Here is a 23173-nt window from a genome sequence, read left to right on the forward strand (position 1 = left end):
GCTAAATGGGGTTTCTTTAAGCACAGTGATACGGCAGCTCAGCAAGGTCTTTTCAAAGTCCCTTCCACAAAGAGCTAAATCTGCAGTCATCAGGACAGTTTAGGTGTTCCTGGAGGGAATAAGCTACAGGGGTTTAGAAGAAGCCATGTATTCTGCACAGCTCTTGAACAGAGAAATTTTAAAAACTGGTAATTTCCTTTTGCAAAGTCGCTTGCAGGTTTTTATACTTAACATACTGATGATTTGTTTTCTGGTTGAAGGCCTAAGTCAGAACTGAAGGGCTGATGTGCTGGGCATGGGTCAAAAGTAGATGATTAAGAAGGAAGTGAGGCATTTCCTGCCCATCCCCCTAGCACAAGTATTGCTTAAAATATCCAAATGACGTGCAGTAACTGGCATCTTCCTTCAGAAGTCTTAAGCATCTCTTTGTCTGCTATTATGAATTACAGTTTTGCATTTTAGCCCTCTTGAAAGGGAGGTGAGTGGTGGCTGGGCTGTGCTTAGTGTGGGCTGGGGAAGGGGCGGGAGTGTATGTGACAATTTAGGAAGCATTTTTGTGGACCATATTTACAAACTTTGAGCCTGAACTGTGTGCAGATCTTTTTTTCAGAGAACTCTAATAGTGTTAAACCCCAAATTTTCCCTAAACTACTTTAATACTTGAAACAACTACTGATCAGTTGTGTTATAACTTTGCAAACTTTAAGGATTTGGTCTTTGGAAGTTTTGTATCTGAGGTACCTCAACGGTTCCTGAAGCATTCCCAGGTGAAGCTGATGCTCTTGAAACTACCATGTTACTGTGGAGCATTTAATTCTCCAAAAAAGTGTTATCTAGGCTCAAGGCATTTGAAATAAAATTTGGCAATTGCACTAAAGACTTTTAGCTGGTCTTCTGGAGCCTCTTTGCTCCTGGTATTCTTCAGATAAAAGGGGTGATAATGAGATGTGAGAAGGCCTGTAGTTATTCTTCAGTTGTGTTCTTGGAGAAGTCCAAACCATTAAATGTAGTTTTTTGTGCAGATGTTAAAATGAATATGCAAATGAGTAACTTCCTCTCAATCTACTTTTGCTTACCAGGTCCTGGAGAAATACCCTAATACACCTATGAGCCATAAAGAGATACTTCAAGTTATCCAGAAAGAAGGACTTAAAGAAATCAGGTGAGTTGAGTACCCATGCCAGTAAAACACACGCATACTTTGGTTCCAACTTAGTTTAGTTTACTGTTAACCCCCATTTCATAAATATTTTTGGGACTGAAATCTTACAGACCTGCAGAACTGGAGTCTAGGTCCCATTTTCAAACAAACTCTCAAGTAACTGGTACTTTCCCAAAGAAGGCTAGGTAAGGGTCAGACTTAATTGTCAGGTATGAGCTGCATCTGCATGCCTCTTGTCTGCGGCTCTGGCAGGAGATGAACTAGACTTGATCAGGTCATTCAGATGCCAGGTACTGAAGTAAACTGAACTACTTTTTTTTTTTTCCACCTTTTTCAAAAAAGTGAACAGTCAGTTTAATGGATACGACCTAAATCAAAACTTAAAGCTATCCAGGAAGTAAAAAAGCAGCTTCACTTACAAATGCTTACTTAGAGAACTTCATGCTTCATGTGATTTTCTTCAGTATTATCTGGAGTTGTGTGTGGTTCTGCTTTAGAGATCTTTCTGTTCCTCCCAGGGAACAGACTGAGTGTTTGGTGTGCTGTGCAAAGGAGGCACCAACTCGACTGATAACTGATCTGCTTTAGAAACAGAGCAACTTCGGTGGCAACTCTTGAACTGCTCTCACCATAGTTTAATTCTCGAGTCCTTGCTCCTATGTATTTCCCAGGGATGGACAGGTGTATCTGCTGAGGTAGGGAACAATGGTCCATATGAAGTACAAATACTCTTTTCTAAGAGCAAAGAAAAAGGGAGGGGAAAAGGAGGATTGAACGTGCCAGTTCATCTATTTTGGAATTAAATAGGCATCCTGAATTTGACTGACTTACGTTTCCCACTCCACTTTGACAGTTTAATGCAGCAATCCATCTGCTTTGTGTGAAATACGGAAAGGCCCAAGTGTAGAAATTCTGATATCAGTAACAACATCTTCCACTTAAATTGTGGACAGCGTAAAGGCTGTTTGCTTTTTGGAAGTGTGAGTTTATCTAAAAGTAAGGAAACCAGATATACTCATTTAGCTCTTAGGTGACAAAAGTACAGTTTAGTTCCTGCCCTGACTGTACATCAGATTAAAGGATTACCAGTTTTAGGGCAGCTTCAGTATTGTGTTAAATACTGTTAATCCATCAAAGGCATATTCATAAACAATGGCCGCACTTGGCAGCCCCTTATGTGCACCCAAGGACAGAAAAGCAGTTGTCTGTACTGGTGGTCTTGCTGATGGCAAAGAACAAGTCCAGCAAACATCTGGGTACTTAGATGTGGTGAACCTTTTTAGCAATTCAGAGTGTTCTTTTTGGGGGAGAGCCTTAGGCAGGAGCTCAGTTGTGGAGTGAAAGAGCCAGTCTCTGGCTGGCCAGGCCAGATTTTGGACCAAGTATTCAAAAAAAAAAAAAAAAAAAAAAAAAAAAAAAAAAAGGGGCGACAGAACAGAAATACCATGGTGCCATATAATCCTTCTCAACCTCAAGTCCTTCTTTTAGAGTTGATTTGGGGATTTAGCCTGAGCTGATGGCAAGTTGTTTTCCTCTCTGAAAGTGCTGCTGCTGAGCATCAAGACAGTGCAAACTCTTCAGTATTTTAAATCCCAAAAGATGTTTGTGGGAGTGATCAGATGTCAAACTCAGTTTCTCTAGTTCAATTCTCCACCTTACTGATTTAGCCACGCTTTGACACTGTGTAATGGTCCTTCCCCTTAAATGTTAGATTGATGTAATAAAGCTGTATTTAGCTGAAGGCCTAAAAGGCTGTTAGTTCTTAAGCAGTTCAATTCCAGTTAGTGCCAGTAACGTGTGTGTGTCTGGACTGGGCTTCTGATATGTCATGGCCTGTGACAAGATGGGCTTAACAGAAATCAGCACTTATTAGAGGAAAAATCATGTTAGAGAAGGTGTAAAAGCTGTCAGATGAGCAAGTTGAGCTCACCAGATTTTGAGTCCCCTTATGTGGAGGTTCTGGCAGGAAACCATGGCAAAACCTTTGACAGCAGATTACAGCAATTTCCCTGTACTTGGTTGCCTTGAGACAGCAGGCAGCTGCACGACTCTCAGGTTGGTGGAATGCTGTCTAAGGTTCTAGGCAGGACGTGGGCTTTCCGGCTAGCATGTGCATCAAGGCATTTTGGGGGGGGTTTAAATTGTTTCTCAAGGCAATTTGCTTTCAATAAACAAAATTGCAAATTGTTTTGATAGTAAATTGTTTCTACAAACCACAGTCCTTAAACTCAGTCAGTTTTGACTGCAATGTGTGTGTAGTGATGTTTTGTTCGGCTTTTTTTTTTCTCCCCCCCTTAAATTCAGCACCTGTTGCCTCAGATTGTTAGCTATCTCTTTCTGGAAATCAGAGATTTAAATAAATTAGAAAATACTTTTAGATGTGACTAATGACTTTTCTAGAGATGCACTGGAAAAGGTGGAGAGAGTGGGGAGCCCATCTAGTGTTCAGCAGTCACTTTTCTGTTTGGCCACACAGCCAGTCCACCTCCCTTTTGCTGTAATGATTCCTGGCATGTGCTGCCCCTCGACCAGCTGCTCGGCAGGAGGCTTCAGGGCAGGTTGGAAGAGTTTACAGGACTCAAAGCACTGGTACTGTTGTAGAGGATTTGGAATTGCAGGGAAGAAGGGTGACAGTTGGGATGAGCGTGGGGAAAAACCCAGGAACAGTGATTTCTGCTACGCGCAGGACGATTTGACTGTTTTGGACAAGGTCAGGTCTTTCGTAAGACGGAGGGGTTTTTGTAGCAATACAGAAATCTGGGGTTATAGTGCTGATTATCTTACCTCTATTTATAATTTTATCCTTGTGGTTAAGTAATTTTAATCAGGAGATTTTTAAAGGTCAACCCAGGATCAGTATGCTGAGGTGTCAGCTTTAGAGACCTAGGGCATCCTGAAGCTAGAACTGTACTCTGTGTGATCTGTCATCCCAATTTTCTCAATTTTTGCCTGTTTTGACAGGCTGCCTGAATCCTATGAGATCCTTTCCTACCTACAGGTCACTGCTTGCAAACTGTGAAAATAAAATACGTGTGGATAAGCATTCGATGAATTGGCAGTGTAACCTTACCTGCCTCTTAAGATTTGTCCAACTTCCTATATTGCCTTATCTCTGTTGGCAACATATCGTGGGGAAGCCTGAGCATGCTTATACCTTCAGATGAGGCTTTAGGGATGCCTGGGGTAATGGTGTTAACCCCAGCAACACCAGCTGTGAAAGTTCCCTGAACTTGAATGCATGGGGTGGATGGGGCACCAAGAGTTAGCAAGAGAATCACATTTGTTTAATAAGTAGCTTTTTAATTTAAAATTGTTAACTTGCTGTGTTTCACCGATCTCCTTGGGTATATTAAAATCCGTGTAAGAGTATCTGAAGAGTTAGCATCTTTGAAATGTATCTTTGGTAGCCTTTTCTCTTCATAGCCACATATGTTTTGTTTTTCTTGGATTTTATAGGGGACACTGTGTAAAATTCCAGCTTGCGAATTTCTGTCCAGATGCAGTGACTTTTTTTTTTGCCCAAATACTAATTAAGCAAGGAAGTACATCTAAGCAATAGCTCAATCTCAGCGAAAATGAAAATGGACGTGCTGCTCTGGCCACTCTTATTTTCATGTATTCATGAAATTCCTAACATAAACCAAAACAACTCTTAAACCACTGTGGGGGAGGAAAAAAGAAAAACGGTATAGAAGCCGAAGTCCCCTTTTTGCTAGTCACATCTGGACTGAAGAGAAGTGTGTCATGAACACTTTGCTTTCAAGTTTTACCTGCCCTCTAGGCAGTGGCTAATTTATGCTTCTCATTGGCAAGTCTGTCCTTCCTGATTTTTTGAGCTGGATGCTCAGAGCATCCTTGAGGAAAGGAGCTTGCTTCCAGACAAGGAGGTGGTTATGTGAAGAGGGCTGGAGCTGCTCAGTCTGACGCTGGGATAAATGAGCTGCCAACGCTGTAACTTCAGGCTTCCATCAGGTTTCTTAACCGGCTTCCTATGTTTCTCCTCTCTTGCTAGCTGAAAATCAGGAGCCTGCTGTATTTCTGTGGTTTCCAGACTCACAGAGGACAAGCTCATGTGAACACTCTGTCTTCCTGAGTGATGAGGAGAGCTACAGTGATACTCATTGCCCGCATCTGGGAAGAAAACAGGGAGCTTTTAGCTTCTGTGTAGTTCAGAGCAGTGTCGCGCTTGTATTACTCCCCCAGCAGCTTGTGTGCTCTGAAGTGAGGATCTTGCCTGAGTGAAGGAAAAAAATCTATACTTGGTCATTCTCTTGCAAGAGGAGAGAGGATGAACTTAAAAGGCAAACAGCTCTTGTTGACTTGTCTCAGAAATACGAGCAAAGGCCAAGCTGGAGTCTGGGCTTAGGTGATAACTGTAGGAAGAGGGAAGCTGCTTACTGCTGGAGGATATTCCTGCATCTCACATTGAGTTAAGGACCAACAAAGGGATCTCTCCTCGTTCTTGGCAGAAGGCTTTACCACTAAAATATTTCCCAGCTGTTCTTCAGTACTTTGATTTTCTTCTCTTCTGCTGCAGAGCTAGGAAGTAAGATGGGGTTGGGAGTTGCATGCTGCCCTGTGCCTTGATTCTCAGGGCAGTTGTTTCTTCAGCAGCTTGATGCTAGGAAATTCTTTCTCCAACATAACTCCCCTCCAAAAAATGAACAAACCCGACACTCCCCACAGGGTGGGGGTGGAAGGGGGGCTTTGAAAAGGATGTGGGTTTATTAAATTATTTTGAAAAAGATGAAGTTGGCCTTGGATCCCACTGACACTGGGTGTAAGGATGGATTCTCTCTTGCAAAGTTTCCTCTCCCTACTAAAAGCTGCCCCTATCAAAACTGTTAGGTTTTCCTTCTTGTAAAAGCTGCTCTTTAAAGCCATGATGGGCCTACAGTAAAGGGCTCTCCCAGGCAAAAAAAATCTCATCTAGGTGTAGAGAATTACATTAATAACCAGTGAAAAATAGATTTGTCATTTCTCTATCTTAAAAAAAAATATTAGGAAAAATTGGAAAATTGAAACTATCCAACAATGGAAGAGACCTGCATCCTGTGTCGGGCAGATAGCTGGTGGGCCTCTTGTTCTTGCTGTGGCACAGGGAGCGTGAGCCAAGCTCTTCCCTCTGCCTGGAAGGGCAGCTGTACAAAGCTCAGCGTGAAGGCTTGCTGGTCTGAGTCTGCTGTGAGACTGCAAGTCTTGGATTTGAGTCCATTTTACCTCCCCAAAAGCAGTTATGATAACTCGGTCTGTAGATTCTTCAGTTCTTTAGTGTTTTCACAAGTCCAGAGGACATTAAGTGTAGACTGAATCCTTCAGCAAACTCCGTAATAGCTCTGGATATTTTTATTTGCTTTCATGAAAGAAAGATTTTTTTTCATTAACTCAGCTTGATTCTGGTCATGACTTTGTAGTTGAGGAATGTATATAGGCCGTTGTCCACCTTTTAGACACATCTGACTAATACACAGAATTATCTTGGTAGGCTATTTGATAGTCCATTTGATAATTTCTTGTGGAGTGAGCACATCCAGAGTCTTGCCTTCATCATTGACACCTGTGGTCAGAATGCTAAGGAAGCAACTTCTTGCTCTGTAGTCTTGCTTGCTGTCTCCTTTTAATGAGTATCTGCACATTGGGAACTTGAAAATGTCTCTATACTGAAGACAATTTATTTTTACTGATGAGGTAACTATTACACAGAGCTCAATTTTTGATGAAGGACATCAGCAGGGGTTAGAGCAACCTTCATGGTATTGCTCTTAAAATGACTTCGGGCCACTTGCCATGCTGATGAGCTCATCTTTAGTGTTTCCTTGGTGTCCTCTGATCATCTGAGCTGGTGGCTGAAAAATACCGAGTCAGGCAGGACCCAAGAGGGGAAGTTTCTCGAGGCAGCGATGGGACCTGCTGTGCAGGCTTGCGTTTTCAGCTCCCTTCTGCTGCCTCCCCACTCCTCGCGACAGCAGGAAGCTGGGAAACTGGAAAGTGATGTGCTGAAGCAAGAAAGCTGTTTGGAAGCTTGGTGTCCTGCCGTGGCTGTGTAGGGTAGAGAAGGTGGGAACAGCGGGGAGGACCTGCCAGAAGTGCTTCAGGATGGCCCTCCAGCAGAGCAGCCTTGAGAGGACAGCTGTGTTCCCGTAGTGTTCTCTGACCTTGCCTAACCATGTAGCTTCTTGAGCACAAACATACCAATAATTTTTCCTTAGTGGCAAAGGCTGTAATGTGTAGGTAGCATCATCCCGTGGTGTGAGCAGGCTTTTCTGTGCATGTGTTGTGTTGACCAGCCAGCGCTCCCTCTGCGCTTGGAGGCGTGAGCAGCAAGCGCAGGACACGGTGGGACTTGGCCTCAGGGGAACTGCAGGGAAAAATCGGCCAGGGAGCTCCTTTCAGTTCATACCACCCGTGCCCATATAGCATTCCCTAAAGGCTGCTGTCTGGACAAGGTGAATTTTGTTGGTGATAGCAGCTGACAGCATGAGGGCCCCTCACTTGCCTTGTGCTGCGGGGATGCTGGAAGGAGTTGTCCTTACTGGCCATCGAGGGTTTGGAAGGCAGCAGATGTGGCATGCTTGGTTTGTTTACAGTGCTAATTTATTCAAATAAAGATTTTTTTCACAGCTTCTTAGAATAATATTCATGATCAAATTTGCCTGGTGATAGCTGTGGCATTCCACACTGAGGAGATCCGGTAACACAGTGTTTGCCAACAAAACCACCACCTTTCCGCGTAGACTGGTTTTAAGGTATTTGAACCTACTCCTTGCTTTGGCAGTCCATAGTTAACCACACCAGGAACCTTCTCCTGCTTGAGCTCTTTGTACAGCAGTACATTTAAAAGCTGCTATATCCTGCTTTTCATAACCTGGTGGTTTACACTTCTGATGAGCATTCACTTGTATCAATAGCTCCTATAAAATGGAGCCAGCCTCTTCATGGAGGTACACAGCACTAACCTGAGAGGCAATGAATGCAAATTGCAAGATGGGAAATTCTGATTAGAGTAGGAGGGTAATTTTTTTTTTTTTTTCCCCACCATAAAGGTGTTGGAACACTAGAGCAGGACCAGGGAGGGTTGTGTGACCTCAACCTCTGGAGACATTTAGGGCTGGACGGGGCAAAGCCCCGAGACACCTGATGTAGATGCTCCTGCTTTGAGCTGGAGGTCGGACTGGTTTGCTCCAGAGGTTCCTCCCAATCTGAACGACTTGAAGTCATGGTTCCCAGCCTCGTTCCTTAGCAAAGCGGCCTCTTGGCTTCAGTGCCTCTTGTAAGGTTGTGAGTCACTGCAATACCTCGAAGCCTTAATAGGCTTATTTGTGGACATGGAGTACAGTTAAAAGGGTTGCTTCTAGTATATGCAGCTGGGGTGCAGTATGCCAAACAGGCCATACTCTGTTACTCCAAAACAGCTTTGGTTTTTACCCCTTTCAGGGTGTGAAGTTGCAAGTTATGAGCTGGCTTGGAAGGTGCTGTAGCTAGCTGAAGCCATCAGCTGACAAGTATTTACATAACTTTACACATTCTTTAAACTACAGCTTCTTTAAAGGTAATGGTCAAATGAGCTGGAACACCTTGAGTTCATGTCTCAGGGATCTGATATTGGTAATGTTGAGTGTGTATGGTGGGGCATAGGACAGGGGCATCCGTATTTCTTAAAGAACCACCAGGCTTGGGTTACCTCAAATCTGTCTAGATTTTTTTTTTTTCATCCTGCTGGAAGAAGGGTGTTATAAGATGTCCATAAAAGTATTGCTAATCTCTCGGGGTTGACGTGTGCAGGGCATCCTACTCGCAGCTGGGATTGTGGGGCTCTTTCCCCATGTTTTGCTGCTGGGAAAGGGGCATCTGTTGGAAGCAGGTGCCTTAGGGCCAGCCTTACAGGCGTGTACACTTTAATAGCAAGATTATTCTTCAGCTTTGCTCTGTTAATTACTGTAAGCCTTCAGGAGAAGGGACTGGCAGCAACAAAGGCCAATAAACACTGGTGTAGTGAGTTCTTGTGGTTTTATTCCCCCACACCCCACTTCCTTTAGTCAGCTGAAAGTTGGATTTGGCTTTTTCTGGAGAAAATAAACAGTTATCAACTTACATTTTTAACTGAAGGCCCTCCAGAATAGGGTATTCTTTTTAAGACCGTCATGACGTCTTTATACGTAAGTGGAATTTTTGTGTAAAGTCTCCTCTGTAAAGTACAGCTTAAAGCTGTATTTGATCAAATGGCTGTCAAGTCTTAGTCATAGTGACAGCTACAGATTAATATTTAACAAGGTTAGTGGTATGTTTGAGTGTCTCTTCAGGATACTTGTAACCATCCCGTTGTTCGGGATTTTCTCCTGTGAACCAGACAGGGGTCCCTACCAGGACTTTTCCTGAAGTGAGAAAAAGGGAGAGATGCACCTTCTGCCCCTTGAACACTTTTTCCTGGCACCACCAGCTCCGGGCCACCTTGCCTTTTGGTCCTGTATCACGAGCCTCTGTCTGCAGATAGTGCCCACGCTTCAAGGAGCCTGGCTTGTTCCCCCATAGAGCACAGATGGAAATGCTCGTCTTCTCCAGGGACAGCCTGGGTCAGGCAAACCCTTGCAGGATGTGTTCCTTTTTTGCTTCGTTAGCATTAATTTGACTAAAAGTTGAATTAGCCACAGGTTTCTGTACCACTTGGTATCTGGGCAAAACATGGAGGTAAGTTAGTGGATGCCATAAATAATAGATGTAGGGAAAATGTTGGCTTGAAAAATTATATTTCAAAGAGAATGCTTACAGAGAAAGGTCACGTTACCATTAGCAGGGAGTGTTAAATAAATTTATTATGTATAGGCGAAACTCTGACTAGGTGATTCTTCCCATATCCCTTATCAAAATACCTTAACAGTATCAAACCCATAACTAACAAAATACTCCTCTTTTCCTGAGACTGCAGTAGTAGCACTTTTTGCTGTCTCCTCAAAATAAAATTACACATTGGTTTTCACAATATGAAAGCATGTATTAGCTGTTGCAAGGATAAATGTGGGGTGTAATACTCTGCTGATGAACACAGCAGGAATCTAGCAGGCTGAGTCTCTTCTGGAAAACTCTAGAACCGAAGTCTCAAAAAATACTTAAATTTAGGATTTATATTCAGTATGAACTGGCTCGTGGTTCTGTAGCAGAAATACAAAACGCGGGAACCTAACAACTTTGAAATTTTAGCTCTGTGCCCCCAGAGCCTTAGAGGAAGGTGCTTCTATCCGGATACCTCCTTCAAAATCAGAACCGGCTAGTTTCTGCGTAGTCCCTCAGGGTGGGAACAGCACATGGCCCAGTATTTCTGGACGCTGTTAAGGTGGAGCTAATCAAGTGCTGTAAACCTGACGGCATTGCCTGCGCCCCTAAAGCGAGTCTAAGGAAGTCACAGAACTCCTACAAGCGTTTTAATTCTATCCCAGGACTTGGCATATGATACCAGAGTCTGCTGATGTTCCTGCAGGTCAGGTTGAGTTGTCCTGATAGACCATTAATTAAGGTTCTAAATGAATTCCCAACCTCAGCATGTGCCGACGAGCTTGACAGTGCCCTGCAGGCTGATTTCACCCACGGGTGCCTCCTGGGCCCCTCGGACACCAGGGTCGAAGTGCGGCTCCGCCTGCGCTCGCCTTGATCTGGTCTCGCGCACGTTCCCATGAACTTCAAGTGCTGGTGTGTTAAATTGGCTTTACAGCATGAAACACCCTGCCTGCCCCCAGCCCCACTACTCTGGAAATATTTAAATGAGGCCAGTGGTGTATTAGTTTGCGTTATTAGTGACTTGGCAAGACCATGGGTTACCCGTGGAGGTGATGAAGCAGTACGTGCTCGTTCCTGCACCGTAACTATTGGCTTCATTAAACTGCTGGCAGGCTGTCTCACTCCTCAGGGTTGCAGGGCTGCTAGGATACCCAGAGCTGTGAGCTGTGAGTAGCACTGAGGGTGTCTGAGAGAATAAGTAAATTCCGATGCCCCTGTATGTCTGCATGTGAGATTTCCAAAGGGTCCACCTCGCTAATCTAAGAAGTTCATTAACTGATGGAAGTTGAAAATAATGCACCTGGGAGTTGCCCCCGGGGTTGGTGGCTGTATGCCAGCTTCTTTGAAAACAGACTGAAAAAACCTGACAGGTCTGCATCTTCCTCCCCCGTGTCTGTTTGATGTCACCTGGTCTTAGTATTACTGCAGATCTGCCCAAAACTTTTAAAATTTGGTTCTGGTGGATGGGGCGGGGGGGGAGGGTTCATATTAATGATTAGACAATTGTTTTGCTCAAGTTTTTAAAGGGGTGTTTCTCTCCTTTTTTTGGGTTGCACTCCAACTCCAGAAGGTAAGAACCACTGCTGATTGTTCTAAAGCTACTCTTCTCTATTAACGCAAGCTGCAAAAGCCTTAATTAAAAGAGCAACTGCTTGTTTCACACAGGCTTAGAAACCAAGTAATGGTAGTATATCTGGTGTTAATGCTTCTGTTACCTTACCCTGCCTTTCCTGCATGCTGTTTGCATTAGCGCTTCCCTGCGATGCAAACTTGAAATCTTGGTGTTTGTAAAGTCTGTGGAACGTGTCGGGCTAATCGCATGTGAACGCTCAGTGTCTCACCAACTAACCCCGCCGTCTGCAAACCTGCATTTGTGGGGAGGGGGATGCTTGATTTGCATGACGTGTGTTTGTGCATCTTTTGTCTCGGGGACACGTGGCGCTGCGTATTGGGTGAAGCAAAATTTAACACGTAAAATAAGCCGCTTTTCTAAATCATGAGTGTGTTTAACAAGCTTGAAGTTGGTACGGTGGTGTCTGCTTACGAGATCTCTCTGCTCTGCCACTTCCCTAGACCTGAAACTATTGTTTTTAAAAAACGTGTTTTAATATACTAATAAACCAAAAGCTATTGGTGTGAATGTCTGATTCAAATAGGAAGTGGGGAAGGGGATGCTCAAAAGAACAAAATGGGAAAACCACTCAGCCTCAAACACAGTCTAGTCCACTTGGGCATTTCTATCCAGTTACATCGGCGTGCAGTGACAATGGGAAGCGACTCGCTGCTGGATGCGCTTTACAGAGAGCTTCCCTTTCGAGCTGTAGGCAATAATGAACTCGTCCCTGGTGTTGAGGTTGCCGAGCACTACGGCACCTAGCTGGGGTGAAACCTGTGAATTTGGTGTTTCTGTGCCCAGCTGCCCCTGGAGCCCGGTGGGGGGGGTCTTGCTCTGGAGGAGGGGTCCTGCCCTAGGAGCCTGCAAGGGACCTGCTGGGTCTGCCACGCTGCTATGCACCCAGAGGAATACTGAGAGATCTGCTAACCATGTTACAAATGGAGCTTTAATATAAAGTAGCTTTTTGATAGATGAAGACACCTTGCATGATGCTCTGAGGGCAACGGGTTTAAAAGTTCAAATACATCACGACAGAAAAATTTTAATCCGGTGTCGTATCCACTTGTGACCGAACAAAAGCAATTTGGTCACACTTTATTTTAAAATCAGATGAAGTCAGCTCGGTCCCTGAGGGCTCAGGAGCAAGGCTGTGGGGAGGGGATGCTGCAGTGGGGTTGAAGGTGGGGGAAGAAACGCTCCACTCCTTCCTCCCCTTCAGCAGGCAGCTGCTGGGAGTAGAGTCCTCCCTTAACCTTGTCTGCTTTTGCCACTCTCAAACCCCCTTTTTTCCTGCTCAGCCTGAAGAGGCTTTGAATTTAATGTGGAGTTTAAAATGCCATGATTTAATGATGGCTTAAATTTGACAATTCCTGGAAGAAAAATTTGCTGTGTACATATCTGAAACATGAAGTAGCTTAGGAAAATACTCAGAGGGATGAGAGCTCAGAATATGATTTTCTTCTTATGCCATTGAGTGGCCTTACAGCTACCTCTTAACTACAGAAATTGTTACGACACTCTTTCAACCCTTTCAGCAGTCCAATAAAATAAGATGTGCCTGTCTGCAGGCAGGGGGACTGTCAGTTGCTGGAGATCACTGAGATCTGTTTTCTAACTCATTAATGACATGAAAGTGCAGATATGGAAAATGTTAATTGTCAAAATAGAAAATTTAGAAGTTACCCCGTTTCAGTCAACAATGTAAAATACAGTTTATGTAGCAGTCACAGATTTCTAAGTATAAACAGGTTTATAAAGTCCGGTAAATCTGCTAAATTGGTGTTTTTTAGCTGGCAAACTGATGCTAGAAGGGAGTAATTACTGAAGCGCCCTTCTCAGTAGAAGGCAGCACTGCTGAGCACAGCAGCAGTAGCAGAATGATTGGGAGCCGAATTTGTAACTGAAATAAGCCACTTCAGGCACTTAATATTTGCCCCAACTCAGCAAAATAAGTATTGCTAAGACCCTGTCGTCGAAGGTGCTGCATAGCTAAAAGGTGGGTGCCAGCTCTGGTAACGCCAGTTTACGAACTCAGCGGGTTCACCGGGCGCTCAGCTGGTAACTGCTGATGGGCACTGGCTTGTATGGCACCTCTCTGAAACAGCATCTGTAAATGAAGATATTCTTGATGCTCTGGTTTAAAGCCGATGTCAGCCCTTAAACCAAGTTTGCTTTTGCTAAAGGTAGCTTTGAACGGGCGGCTGTGCTACTCCCTGTGTTTTCTCAAGCTGAAACGTGCAGCGGGTGGGGATAATGTTATGGGCATAACATCAAGAGGATAAGGTTATGGGAAAGTAAAATGGCTTAAAACTTCAAGGAGCGAACAGATTGGCGTTTCTCAGTTTCCGTGATGAAGATCCTAGGTCTAGGCACGAGAGCTTGGATTATGACCTCTGCACCAGCACCAGGAGTCCTCTTTATGCAGTTTGCTGCCTGTATTTTGGCAGATATATTGAAAGGCTGTGCTATTTTTAGCTTTTTGAGAAGTAAAAACCATGAAGTTTCAGTATGTGCTTGGAATGCCATGGAAACCAAATTAATTCTGGTAAAGGTTGTTATAGTTACCTTTTTATCTTCTAAAGGGTTGTAAATATATTTTTTTGACTTTAATGCAAGCTCATTTCAATGAAGAAAGCCTCAAGTTGACTGTTTGCATCGGCTCAATTTATCAGCCCAAGCAACTCTGTTTTGATCCAAACCATCCCAAGAAGTATTACCCAGCTGAGATGTGAACAGTATAAACAAGGGGACATTTAGTTTGATTTTCCCAAGGGTGCTGTATATTTGTCAGTGGGCTGGCACTGAGCACTGGGTAACTGATGCAGGTGAGCATCCAGTTTATTATCACAACAGTTAAAATAGGTTTGCTGTAGCTGTCAGCTAGCGCGCTATTCCCTGTCAGAATAAAAAGTGTGGATAATCCATTGCTGTGAGTGCATAAATGAAAATGCAACTGAAAGTCCTTTCCACTCACAGAAGCACAAACGCAGCTCATGGGTGCACGCACCTAAAATATAAAACTGAAAAATATTTGCACAGAAAAAGCAGCGTGCTGCTCCCGTTAGGAGCTGAACACCTGAGCCCCAGGTTGTTCCCCCCAGTTGGTGTTGGAGCGGTATTCTTGCCGTTCGTGATGAACTGCAGTAGGAATGCTTCTGCTGAAGTTTTTGTCAAAAATGACAGTTAGAAGCATTAGATGAGGCACCAGTAACATTATGGAGGTGGAGGGTGTCCTAGTCCATTGTTTTCACTATCAGAAATTTATCCTGTTTTCACCAGGAAAATGCTTTGGTTGTCCGAAAAGCGGCCTGATGAAAAAGAAGCACTTTACCAACACGAACTACTAAAATACCTGAATATATTTGGAAAGGGCTTGCATTACTTGACAGCTGGATGAAATTACAATATCTTGATTGTGCATGTAATCTGTTTTCAGTGGATCAGTGAGATTAAGGATGAAAACAGTCCAGGTAGACCTAGCTGGCGCGGAGAGGAGCCCCTCTGGTGTTGGCACAAGCCAATTTACAAGGGAGGCAGGGTCTGGAGAACTTACATTTTGCTCTTCCCCTCATTGAAGCGTGGAATAAAGCAGGAGCTGAAAGCTTCACCCCAGCTCCCCAGCCCAGGAGCAGCCCGAGCACGGACCAGCTCAAGCTGCAGCTTTCCCTAGGCAGAGACCGAGCAGTGAACCCCCTGCGAGCGCCTGATACAACCCGCCAGCTCAGCCGCTCTTACCCGACCTCTCAGTCACGCATAAGCCTAGTGGGAAAGAATATGCTTTTCGCACTATTTGTTAGCTGTGATGTAAAAGTATTTATCTGGGTTGCAAAACTTGCTGGAATGAGCACTGGAACTCTGCTTAATTAGCTATAAAAATACAGAGTGTGATGTTAGGTTTTAATTCTAATAAAATATCACATCTAACTCTTCCTATAGGAGCTAGTTCTTGGGAGGAAACCCCGCCTGTTCAGTAAAATCCTGTGTGCCCTGTCAAGATGAAGCATCTTATTTCAAGTGCATTGGTTTATATAAAAAACCTTCTAGTTGGGTGCCATAAACCAGTTTGGAGTTGTACCTGCTGCTTCCTTAAACAGTGTGCATTGCATCCCAGATGAGGAGATCGTAAACTGAGTTAGTGGAAAAAAAATGTCATTTTGATTCACAAGCCCCCCAAAAACAGATAAACCCCCCCCAACCTGCACCCTGGGTGTAGTATCGCAGGAGGCCCCAGGGGGGTTGTGGGGTGCTGTGCTGCTTTTATTCAAATTCAGCCTCTCTTCCTAAGATGCTGGAGTAGGAAATAGCTGTGCTTTTAATGCAGTCATTTGCACTAAATTGCCAGCATCTGGACAAATAGTTTGACCTTGCATTTAACCGTGAGACTGAGATCCCTTTGCTGCCCACGGCCTCTCTGTAGTAGTCCTTAATCTTGGGTGAGAACAGGGGAATAGGGAAATCTAACACAAGGGGAGAAGTAATAATTGGTCTTAGCTCACTTTGGAAGATTCCTAATTAAATAATAAAATACAAACAGCCCTACATGGCGAGGGGGCAGGAGAGGCAAAGCAGCCCCCGGGCTCGGCGAGCAGTAGCTGTGGGAAGGTGGTGGAGGGGAGCTGGTGTTTGGTCAGGTCCCTTGGGGAGGAGGATTTGATGTCAGGGAGTGTGGCTATCCCTGTCCTCTTTCTGGGCACGCCGGCCGGCCGTGCTGCGACGGGGGGTCCAGCCACTTTGCTGCGGAGAAGGGGGAGAATGGGAGCGGGCGCTGAGGCTGTCCTCAGCAGCAGTGGTGGAATTCCTGCCTCTAAAGGGACAAGGGTTGTGCATCCACACCTGAAACCTCTCTGAGGCAAGAACCACACCTGGAGCTTGTTGCGAGCCTGGGGCGATTGGTGACTGATCACAAAGCCGGGGAGCGTTTCAGTTCAGAAGCTTTGGAAGTTGAATCAGGGGCTCGATCTCCCGTGTAGCCGAGAGAGCTTCCCATGAGGGGACGTGAAGGAGCGCAGCGGTTACGCACTTGTCGTGTCAGAGCCCTGCTGAGCATCTCTTAAAGCTTTTCCAAAGGATGAAACCTGTCTTGAGACTTCCAGAACGCTGGGTGCGTTGGCAGTGACGGTAACGGGAGCTGGCGGTGTGCAGGGCAGTGCGGGTCCGGGTGGGATGGAAGGGAGGGAAGTGCAGAATCTGGAGCAGGCAGGAACTCGTCTTTCGCTTCATCTGCTTCTCCGAGTGCTGGTGTTGAGGTGGAGTGATGGATGGGAAATGCCAGACGTGGCTGACGATCCAGTGTGTGTTCCTGGCAAAGGCAGGAGATGGCCTTCATTATTTTAAAAAAAAAAAAAGGCAATAAAATAAATGGCATAATAACATCTGTTTCCTAGGGCTGTTTTTAGGCAGCTACTGCACTTAAAGTAACAAAAGGTAGGCTGGGTGGAAACCACAGAGAGTTGGAAAAAGAAAGAACGAAGTGAACGTTAGGAGGTTCTGAGCAAAGGGGCAGCAAAGAACAACCAAGGGGTGAAACCCTTCCCTTCAGAGGAGAACAAGTTGCATCCCCGAGAATAAACGTAACCACAGTCTCACTGCAGGGTTATTTGTTAGCGAACTGCCAGGGCTGTGGGCAACAACACCTTTTATCAAAGAAAAATGCCCAGAGTGCTTTCCCGTGGGATGCAGGCAGGTTTGGTACAGCCCTGCTGGTTAGGGCTTCATCCGAATTCTGCGGTGAGCATCTCAGCTTGTTTTCATATATCTTTTGGGGTATTTTTTTTTTTTTTTTCCTTTTTTTCCCAGTTTAGTGGTTTGTATGTCAGATCAAGATCTGGATCAGCGAAGTTGGAAGCTGCTCACGTAACTCTGCAGCAGCAGCCCCGTTCCTGTTCTTCTGCAGCTGCCTTGGGGAAAGAAGCCTGAACTGCCACCCTGCGCCTGGAGCGGTGGCTTCGACGGAGTGATAGTCATGGAAAACAGATGATTAATAATAGAGGCAGAAAGGATGTCATATGATGTGAAGACCATGTATTTTACACCCACGTTGAACCCATTTTTTTTGGAAGTTTGGTGGGATTTGCTGACTGATTTTTAACTTGTAAGATTTTCACAGTAAGCTTTATGAAAGGCTAGAATAGTGTTACATTTGTGCCAGCCTGCCAGAAGAGCCTGTAGAGGAAGGCACGTAACTATAGATGGGCAGACACGAGAGGGGAGGGAAAAAAAAAAAAACAAAAGGCAGAAATAGTGGATAAGCTCTTAAACAATGGAATCAATTCAGTAGGAGCGGTGTAGATGCCAGATGAGTCTAGCTTTTGTAAAGATAGGTCCTGCCAAGGCTTCATTCCTTGGTGAGCTTCCAAAGCGTAGCTCTGCCGAGACTTTTGTAAAATGCTTGGCTTAACATTGATATTCTGCTCTGATACAGCTTTTAGAAGTAATGTACCCCGGGAGCTAAAGGTCGGGTACGTGGCAGCGCTCTCCTCGCAGCCCCAGAGCTTCCTGAGCACGGGAGTGCTTCGGCGCGTTCAGTGCTGTTCAACACGCTGTTAGGGAGCTGGAAAGAAGCACAAAATGACTGCTGATAATTCCCTAGTTGCAGTGATAGGAGGGATGAGGACGGACACTGATGGGAGGGGGACAGGTATATGGTTCCTACTGCTAGATGTGGCTGGGCCTGTATAAAACACACTTGCGTGCAGTACTTGCATAGGGCTTGCCTGCAGAAACCGCATCCAGGAGCAAAAATGAGAAGAGGGGAAGGGCGGACCCTGGGGAGCAGTGCCTATGGGAAGAATTTTGGGCTTGCTGCAGGAAATCCCACTGAATTGTGGGTTCCAGGGAGACCCCGTGGCTTTCTGGAGAAGAGGACTGGCCTCGCGGAGCCGGTGGGAGCAGGGTTGCTGCCAGTTGTGCTGCTGGTGTTTGCAGCAGTTGCTCCCCGGCTGGGGAGGGTGCCCAGGAAAGCCGGGGGAGCGGCAGGGAGCCATGAGCCCAGAGCTGGTGTCGGCGAGGTAAGGCGAGGGAGAGGCCATCTGCCGTGTGCTGATGTGTTAAGGAGAAGCTGGTATTCAGCGATGGGGATTAAGGCCTGGAGTTTCAGCCTAGGTGCACCGTGTCTGAAGACAGGCAGGAATTCTCGGCGAGGATCAAAGCGAGGTGCTCCCGTTACCGACCCCTCTGTCGTATCGCGGTTGGCTGTCTCTCCAAAAGAGCTTTGTTAGCCAGGGGAGTCGCTGGGTCAGTGTGAGAGTGCCCAAGCGAAAGGGAGTTTCGCCACGGAAGAGCCAAACCACGGCGAGTGGGTGGTCCCTGGCACGCCTGAGGCTCAGCTGCTGCTTCCAGCGCCGCTGGTTTTCGCTCGAGCATCAGGCTGAGCCATCTGCTAACGCCGTCAGATGAGCGTTGGGCTGGGGTTTAGAAAATTCCTTCCCCCTCACCATTTTCACTAGTATTTATGAACTGATGACGCTGGCAAAAACTCAGGAAGCGTAAGATTGAGCAGAGACCCTGCAGAGGCTATTTCCTGACCCTTCGGTGTGGAACACCGTGGCTTTGAAGGAGGTCGGCTGGCCTGAGGGCTGCGAGCCCGCAGAGATCTCTGCTGGCGGGGGACGACCGAGCCCCCCTGCTCAGGCTCGTGCCCGAGCCCTGGGGCACCCCAGTACAACCACCGAGCTCCCACCGAAGGCTGAGTACTCCTCTAGTCCCCCCCTCACTGTGCTGTTTCTCCTGTGGTTCGCCGTGCCTGGCCAGTGTTCCTCCAGGGGTCTCCTGCCCCTTGGCTGGTACGTGAGGAGGCCAGACCTGCGAAGGACACGGGTTTTCGCTTGTACTCGACGGCAGTAATTCAGCTGAGCTGTTTCGCTGCTCTCAGGCAGAGCTCGGAGCGCGTGTGCCCTGCCCAGATCATCGGAGGGGCTGTGCTCGTCCTCGCCTTCCTTTCCCTTTTCCTCCCAGGGATTATTTCACCGCTTTTGATGCGCTTTGTGTGAGTGTTCATAGCACAATTTACTACAGGCAAACAGCTGTATCTCCTGCTCAGGGATGTCAGTCAATCAGCCGCGAATTTAGGTTTTTAGTCAGTTTGGTGGGTTTGGTTCCGGCCTTTGTGACAGGGTGTTGGGAGGTGAAAACTTCTTGCTTAATTTCTCCGCAGGGCTTGTGCTCGATATCAATGTGCTTTGTGAGCAAGGACACCTATTTAGTAGAGGGTGGGACCAGCCTGACCCTGCAGAAGGGCCGAACGTCACCTGCCTTGCCGTGTCCACCCGATTGTGCTTCTGTCTGCAGCAGGAAGGGTTTAAAAAACCAAACAAGCCCCCACCAGCGCCGGTGCAAAGATGGAACTTGTGTCTCCATTCTCCTGGCTGGGATCCAAGAGCTCCACTCTTTTCAGGGGAAATCACATAGTCGGTTTCCATTCCTTATCCCACAGCCCTCATTTCAGTATGATGTGGGGATTTGTTTTTTTTTTTTTTTTTTTTTTTTGAAAAAAAAACCCACAACACAGCTTTAAATATCTCTGCAGTCAGTCGTTAGCTCCCAGCAAATCTGCTCTGAGTTTCAGATGAGCAACGCTGAGTATCTAGAGCTTTAAAAACATGGGGATCGTTTTGGTGTTTGGCAAAGAAGTATGGGAGAGCCTGAACTTGGGGGATTTTTTGTTTGCTTTTTTTTCCCCTCGACTGGAGCATGGGTATGTGGACTAGTTTCACTGTTGCTTATTACGGCAGCTTCAACTTGTATTCTTCTTGGGAATAGAAGTTGGATCTGGGATCTTTCTGCCTCTGCATGTGTGATGGTCAGGTGAGGGGCCGTGATTGTCTCCCAGCAGAAAATGAACCCTGACCAAACAGATTCAAACATTAACCTTGTGTTTTTGTTTTCAGTGGGACTTCTCCTCTTGCATGCCTGAATGCTATGTTACATACAAACTCCCGAGGGGAAGAGGGCATTTTCTATAAGGTCCCGGGGCGCATGGGAGTGTACACTCTGAAGGTAAGTGGCTCGTCTGGGGAATCCTGTTTGAATGCTCAGGTGACTTTTATCCATTTAAAAATACATTGGATTGGGATAGTCCCAAAGAGGGAGCTATCTCTCAGTAGCATGAACGGTAGCGGAAACTTGCCCTTCAGATGCAGCACTAAGTCGTTGTGCTCTTGCTAGTGAGCACCTGGGTACGGGAAGCACGGCGGAAGGTGCTGGTTTTTACTCACAGTGGTGTCGTTTGCTGATACAAATTACTACCTCAGAAATGAAAGTAATTGAACTTTCAATGAAATTTTAGCCCTAAAAGGGGAACTTCATCTTCACTGTTCTCAGTGTGTATCTAGAAATGAAAAAATTGCCTTTGCCTACTAGTTACAGACTGAGACTGAGAGAATTTATAGGGACAAAGTGTGGATTCCTTGATGTATCTGATTGGCATCCTTAAAAATACTTTATTGGAAACCTATTACCCCAGTTAAATTACTAGAAGGCAGCCTGCTCACACTGTTCTTGTTTTTCTGTAAATTTGACTCTGAAGACTATGCTGCAGGGTAGGATTCCTCTCCCTACACATAGCCCTCTTCAGTGGAGGTGTCTCCTCTAGAACTGCTTTCCTCGTCGCACTCCACGCTTGATAGAGAGAAATAATAATTTCTAAAATGAGATTCATCTCAGATACTGTAAATGTATGAGAATCTGTGCTTTCAAGTGCCAGCTAGATTACCAATGGAATCAACTAAGAATTGCTGTGAAAAAGATGTCCTCACTGTCGTCATCAAAACGTAGCTAGGTTGAATCCCATTCTCACCATCTCCTCCCTCTGCCCTGTAAACTGGAAAATCACATTATCCCGTGAGTACCTGTGTATAGCACGACAGCAGAGGATGTCCCTTTGGGAGCCGTGCGTTGGTGCTGGCATGCCATCAGGGTAAATCATCTTCAGAGCTTCCAAAAATGCCGCTGCAAGAGATCCGGCAAACTTCTTACTCTGGTCCTCGACGTGCCAAGCAGAGGAGGCTGACCTGATTTCAGTGCATTTAAGTGAAAGGACATAAACCACCCTTTTATAACACGTGTGTTCAAGGTAAGGACTCCCAGAGATACACCCAACAATGACGGGGTAGTTTTCTGTTTGCTGACTAACTGGACTGAGCCTTGCCCAGTTTGCTTCGCTACAGAAAAGTGTAAAGTTTTACCTTCTAGGAGTGAGATTGGGAAAATAGTGTTTTTTCAGAAGATTATGACTTGGGAAAAGATTTAGATCTGGTACTGGACAACTGATTGGCTATTTGGCTGAGCATTTTGTGTTGTGATGTGGCAAAGCTGTGCTGAGAATTTTCAGAGGGGAACATAAACCAATACGAAAAAAAGGTGCCTCTTGAAAGTTTGTGAGGGCATTGTTCGTGGGGTAGGTCATAGGCAGACTCAGTGTCTAGAGGTTAAATCTAAGCAAAATCAAGTTTAAGTATGCATTTGAGCAACAAAACAGGCTGTCGGAGTGACTGCTGTAGTTCAGTTTGTTTTCCTCGTGAAACCTGCAAGTGAAAGTTGATTATCTTTCTTAATGTTAAACTTCAGCAAAACTCCAATATTACTTAACTCAATGTAGGAGTACGTTGGTTAAATGTAATGATTTGTATTAATTAGGAGGCTAGACAAGCAGCTGAGTTATTCCAAAGGCATACTGTGTCCTGTGTATCTGAAGACGTGGTGGTTTTGTTTCCTTGCTTTGGGCTGGGTAGCCTGGAGGTGGTAACTTCCACGGAGCGTGGAGAAACCCAGTATTGCAGGAGAGGGGGAGAGGTTCAGCCCTGCTGCACCAGTCCCAGTCCCCTTTGCCGTGCTTGGTCCCAGCACGGTTGCCAGGAGGAGCCTGGAAGCTGTGATGGTGCATGGAATGAGAAATCCTTTGGAGGGGCCATGATGGACAAAACACAACAGCTTAGGCAGCAACTGGGAAGGGAAAGCTTTGAAGAAGGGGGCTGACCATTCCCTGAGCGATGCGTTGCTGCGCTGCAGTGGAGTGAAGGAGAGCCACATGTCCAGTAAATCACACTTCCTGAAAGAGAAAGCTTATGGTAAAATACTTGGTGAGTGAAGCAAAGTTGCACTTGCATTTTTGCTGGCTCACAGAACTGGATTATGGTATCGCTGAACTGAGTAGTAAGGAGACTGGTAGGCTGCTGAGAACTTCCTTTAATTCTTTTTCCTTAGACTTGGTGATAAAGATATGTAAAACAGATCGGAGAATTATAACCAAGGAGTGTGTCAGTTCTGTGAAATAATGTTCAAAGGGTTGGGTGCCTCTGGAGGGGTTTGCTTAGTGTTGGTGGCCAGGAGATGCTCCGGAGGAGAATTCCTCATGGCAGCTAGCAATTGAACTGAATTTCACATTCATTTTTATTAATGCAATTTCATTGTTCCTCTCTTTTGTCCCTTTGTTTCCAAGTACCTAATAATTTCCTTTCCCCAAACCTTGTCTAATTACAGTAGTCAGAAGTAATCTGCGGTGCACCGAGCGCTCCGTGCCTCGGTGATGAGTCTGTTCGCAGCGGTGAGCAGCTCCTCCCCCAGAGCAGAGAGCACCCAAGGCACAGTTTACAGTTCTCAAAGTTTTAAGGACTGGTGAGGTCAGGTCCCGA

General features: G+C 45.7%; 1 protein-coding gene across 3 annotated transcripts in view; it reads left to right on the forward strand.

Annotated features, from left to right (window-relative positions):
• Positions 1–23173, forward strand: part of ASXL2 (ASXL transcriptional regulator 2) — a 127568-nt gene that overhangs the window by 30350 nt on the left and 74045 nt on the right. For 2 of the 3 annotated variants that reach the window (XM_042803474.1, XM_042803470.1), the window contains exons 2-4: positions 1080–1162; positions 3055–3057; positions 20432–20540. In XM_042803474.1, coding sequence (XP_042659408.1) covers positions 1080–1162; positions 3055–3057; positions 20432–20540 — 195 coding nt within the window. The remainder of the gene's footprint in view (positions 1–1079; positions 1163–3054; positions 3058–20431; positions 20541–23173) is intronic. The other variant, XM_042803475.1, reaches the window with a different exon arrangement.

Source organism: Tyto alba, unplaced genomic scaffold (genome assembly GCF_018691265.1).
Source record: "Tyto alba isolate M040663 unplaced genomic scaffold, T.alba_DEE_v4.0 Super-Scaffold_40, whole genome shotgun sequence".
Classification (NCBI taxonomy): domain Eukaryota; kingdom Metazoa; phylum Chordata; class Aves; order Strigiformes; family Tytonidae; genus Tyto; species Tyto alba.